Source organism: Ammodytes marinus, assembly GCF_949987685.1.
Source record: "Ammodytes marinus genome assembly, chromosome: 12".
Classification (NCBI taxonomy): domain Eukaryota; kingdom Metazoa; phylum Chordata; class Actinopteri; order Uranoscopiformes; family Ammodytidae; genus Ammodytes; species Ammodytes marinus.
Genome location: NC_137216.1, coordinates 5,060,400 through 5,064,709, shown reverse-complemented (window position 1 = coordinate 5,064,709; position 4,310 = coordinate 5,060,400). Strand labels below are relative to the sequence as shown.

Here is a 4,310-nt window from a genome sequence, read left to right as displayed (position 1 = left end):
TGCATACTGTAACTTTGAACGGTTTCTTCCAAAATTGTATAAAAGAATAAAGCACTTTTGTTCTGATAGAGTGAGGTCTAAAACATCAGGTTGTGTGATGGGTATAAACATGTGAATTATGTTATTGTTCTTTAACAACTTGCTGTACAAGTATTCACATGTTTATTAATCGTGTTATGTGGTTCATAATATGAATCATATTGCCATTTACTTTATTAAACTGAAATGTCTTACCCTAACCAAGTTCCATTCATCTTTTACTACTGAATCCCTGTTTGTTTTTAATGTTAATTATGGCATATACTTTTTTTTCTACACATGCCAGCATATGATTCCCACTTCAAGAAAAGCTTTTTTTTAACACCTTGGCCATATACTCTTAGCATTCTCAGCACACCTGCTTTATGGTTGTTAATTGTTTCATGCTCACCATTGTATAAATGGCATCAATAGATCAATAGAGGTTTAATTCCACCTAAACACTCTTGACAGAGAAATAATGCACTAGAACATAGTGTCGTAAAACTGTCGTGCAGCGCAGCTACACCGCTTTACGGGCAGGGTTTGTCTCATAACCTCTCACAGGTCTATGCATGCTATGTTACCGTAACAGTGCCCTACCGAGCAGTCTGGCCGTCCTTGTAAAGATGTGGAGAGCATGTGAGTGTAGAAAGATGTTTGTTTACTAGACCAAGACAGTGCGATACGTTTGTTTTCAGCTTGATTGTGTTTGTAGTGATACGCGGTGTCCCATAGGAGCGTTAGTCGGCCAATTAAGGTCACTACAATGTGTGCTTCATAATGTGTTTGTGGGTGAACTACAAGCACGGCTGTCAGTTTGCGGCGTTACTGTTGGTTAACGGTACTTTTTTGGGGCATTCTGGTATTAGCTTGTAGCGTTTTTTAACTAGCCTAATGAAACTTGAAATTCCCAGACCCAGTGATTGGCATCTGCTGCTATATGGCTGAATTGCATTTATTTTATGAAGCTAAAGCCTCTGTGGAGTGGATCATTCAGTAAGATGTTGCATTAGTAGTGTCAGCTAATTGGCCTATCTTCCTTCATCTGCTGTCATGTCTTCTTTGCTAACCTTGCTAACATAGTAACCATTGCTGTTGTGTACATAGACATATTATGTCTATGGTTGTGTACACCTGCAAACTGAATATGGTCTCAGTCTGGTATGAGGCCTATAGTTATTAAAGAGAATAATCCTTCAGTGGTGCACATCCAAGTGTCTCGTAGAAAGACACTTGAACTCTACCTAACCTATTTGAGAGGGAGGGAATTTTTCTATTGAATTCCTCCTCTGCATATAATAGCACACAGCTCTGTTGGTATACTCACACCTTATGCCTCCTTCACAGATGCCCCCTACTGAAGTCAACAGCACCTAACTGATCCAAAATCAGTGGAAAGAAGAAAACACAAACATCATGGCGTCTCAATTCCTCAAGTACTCTGTGCTTCTTCAGAAGTACCGCACGCCGCTGATCATTGCGAGCTGTGGCGGGGTCTTCGCTGCCAACATGTTCTACCACGTGTTCCCTGACATGTCCTACAGACAGCTCTACCAGGCCTGGCACAAAGGAGAGCCAGTGGAGCTCTCTGACAAGCTCCAGGACGTTTTCCAGCAGGTAGTCTGTGTGTGTGTGTGTGTGTGTGTGTGTGTGTGTGTGTGTGTGTGTGTGTGTGTGTGTGTGTGTGTGTGTGTGTGTGTGTGTGTGTGTGTGTGTGTGTGTGTGTGTGTGTGTGTGTGTGTGTGTGTGTGTGTGTGTGTGTGTGTGTGTGTGTGTGTGTGTGTGTGTGTGTGTGTGTGTGTGTGTATGTGTGTGTGTATCTTTTTTTTGCCATCTCTCTTAACTCTCTCCACTCAAAGTTACATTTGACCACCTCTCCAGTCAAAGAGAAAACATATCTCACTTCCAACCTGTAACTTTTTGTTTGCTTTTTGTTTTTAACCGCCTTTTAATGCAATTTCAACATATTCTTATGTCTTATTTTTAATGTATTTGTAAAATAAGTGACGTTTTCTAAATGTCATTGTTGTCATTTCATAGGTGATCAAGGACTATGGTATCAACTCATCCAAGAATTTCTTGTCCTTTGCCTCCTTTGGGTTCCATCCGGTGGGGGCTGGTGTCCCCTGGCTGCCTGCCGGGGCCCAGATCGGCATCCCTGCAAACTTCAACAGCACGGCCGACGACCAGAGCGGAATCGCCGACCGCACCATCTTCATCAACGGCAAAGCGGTGGACTGGAGCAGCGAGGCCGGAGCTGCTCTAAAGGAGGCCCTTGTCTTCTCCTCTTCGGCCCAGAGATTTGCCATAGCGCGAGAGGTGGCCCGGCTGCAGTCCGGAGGCCCTGTCATGAGTGCAGCGGTGGCCCCTTTCTGCCTGAGCGGGGTGTGGGTGTACAGCATCGTGTTGAAGCAGATGTTTGGGCTCCACGCCAGCCCGGCGCTGCTCCGCGGGGCTGTCAACGTGGTGGCCATGGGGCTGTGCGCAGTGTCCTACTTCCTCACGTCGGACGCTGTCAGCCAATGGGTGGACTATCGCTCAGACCGGCGGGCGGCGAGCCTGTCCCCGGACTATGCCAAAGGAGGGGTGGAGTTCTACGATAAGATTCTGTCCAGGAACAAGACACTGCGCGTGCTGATGGGACAGAAGGGACAGGATATGTATGCACCCAGCGGGAACCTGTTTCCTGCTAACCTGCTTCAGCTCAAACACACCCCGTACACATCCAGGAAGGAAGGGATCCTCACTCTGCTCAAGAAGCAGCAAGCTTGAGAAGGAACTGGAGATGGGGGCGGTTGTGAATTAAAGGTGGAGTCAGTGATTCTGGAGAATGCTTGTTGTCAAAATAAGCAAACTCAACACTGGATTTCTTTTCAGCCCACACAGTATGGACAGGTAGCGCATTGTGGAGAGATATTCAATGATTTTGACAAAATGGGATTTTGACAACAAGCATTCTCAAGAATCGCTGAATACATCTCTGAAATGGATGACACTGGGCCTGTCACCTCAAGCTGTAATAATCTACTGTACGTTCTGCTCATCCCTGAATAGACTGCTGAGGAGTAGCAGGGTGGAGGGCTTTTTGAGCAGCAAAAGAAAACTGTCCAAAATAAATGTTAACATGTCTTTCATAGAATTATCATGATCCCACATACGCTGAACGTTGTTTGCGGGCTGTCCATTTTTATTATTCTAACAAAGGTGAGATTTTGGTATTTATTCTGGACCTACTGTACTAATAAACAATTTTAAGAGCCTGTTTAAAGCGTTTGAACAAATGTTTAATTCCCGTGGTGAAGCAGTCATTGTCATACAAAATCATTGTTCTTTGATATTACATCAAAATATTACTCAAAAACCCACAGTTTAGCAGATATGTTCACTAAAGAAACATATTTCCCTACATTCATTTATTGGTATACCATGCATTGTTTAATTTTTTTAGTGCACTGAAAGGAGAACTTCTTTGCACAAACAATGTTATGATTACTTCTACTACACTTTCCCATGCACAGTTCTCATTGGAACTACGTTCTACCAAATAAGTAGTCCTCATGAAAAAAAAGAACGATGTGAGAGCGCAAAAAAAAAAAGTTACGGGCACAAAAACACAAAATGACTCGTTAAACACATTACATTTTGGGGGCGCCCTTAGCTCAGTTGGTAGGGCGTCCCCCCCCCCCCCCCCGGGCCGGGCCCAGCAGCAGACCCGGGTTCGATTCCCGCCCGCGGTCGTTCTCTGCATGTCGCTCCCCTCTCTGCCCCATTTCACCTCTGTCTCTCTGCACTATCAATAAAGCATAAAAATTCCCAAAAAATATCTTAAAAAAAAAAAAAACACATTAAATTTTTTTGCAAAGCAGAAACACTTAATTTCCTATTCACAGCAATATAGTATTACTGGATAATGACCATTTAACACCAGAGAGGTTTTCCTGTTGCAAAAAATTCAGCATGGACACCATTTTCCAAATACACTGAAGGCCTTGATTTTAAAGTGTTTTAGCCACTCAGCTCGATACCTCTTTGTAACTGCGTGCAGAGTAATATAATGCCAATGCGTTCTTAGTTACATCATCCTCATATACCCTATCTCCAAGTGTGTTACCAGAGAAAAAGAACATTTAAAATACCTGCAGCTTATGATTTGGAATGCAGTATTTTCTGAATACATACACTCACCGGCCACTTTAATAGGTACACCTGTTCAATGGCTTATAAAAACAAAAGCTAATCAGCCAATCACATGGCAGCAATTTAATGCATTTAGGCATTTAGACGTGGTC

At 43.5% G+C, this 4,310-nt stretch overlaps 1 protein-coding gene across 1 annotated transcript; it reads left to right on the top strand.

Annotated features, from left to right (window-relative positions):
* Nucleotides 1–584: 584 nt before the first annotated feature.
* Nucleotides 585–3,277, top strand: tmem177 (transmembrane protein 177). Its single transcript, XM_080038656.1, has 3 exons — nucleotides 585–660; nucleotides 1,369–1,638; nucleotides 2,062–3,277. The coding sequence occupies exons 2-3, from the start codon at nucleotides 1,438–1,440 to the stop codon at nucleotides 2,791–2,793; spliced, it is 933 nt and encodes a 310-aa protein (XP_079894782.1). The 5' UTR covers nucleotides 585–660; nucleotides 1,369–1,437; the 3' UTR covers nucleotides 2,794–3,277.
* Nucleotides 3,278–4,310: the final 1,033 nt, after the last annotated feature.

What these genes read in the sequence shown, in the direction of transcription:
- tmem177 (XM_080038656.1), top strand. Translation starts at nt 1,438, where the DNA reads ATGGCGTCTCAATTCCTCAAGTACTCTGTGCTTCTTCAGAAGTACCGC. An exon ending in TCCAGGACGTTTTCCAGCAG is followed by an intron (nt 1,639 to 2,061) that starts GTAGTCTGTGTG and finishes GTCATTTCATAG; the next exon opens with GTGATCAAGGACTATGGTAT.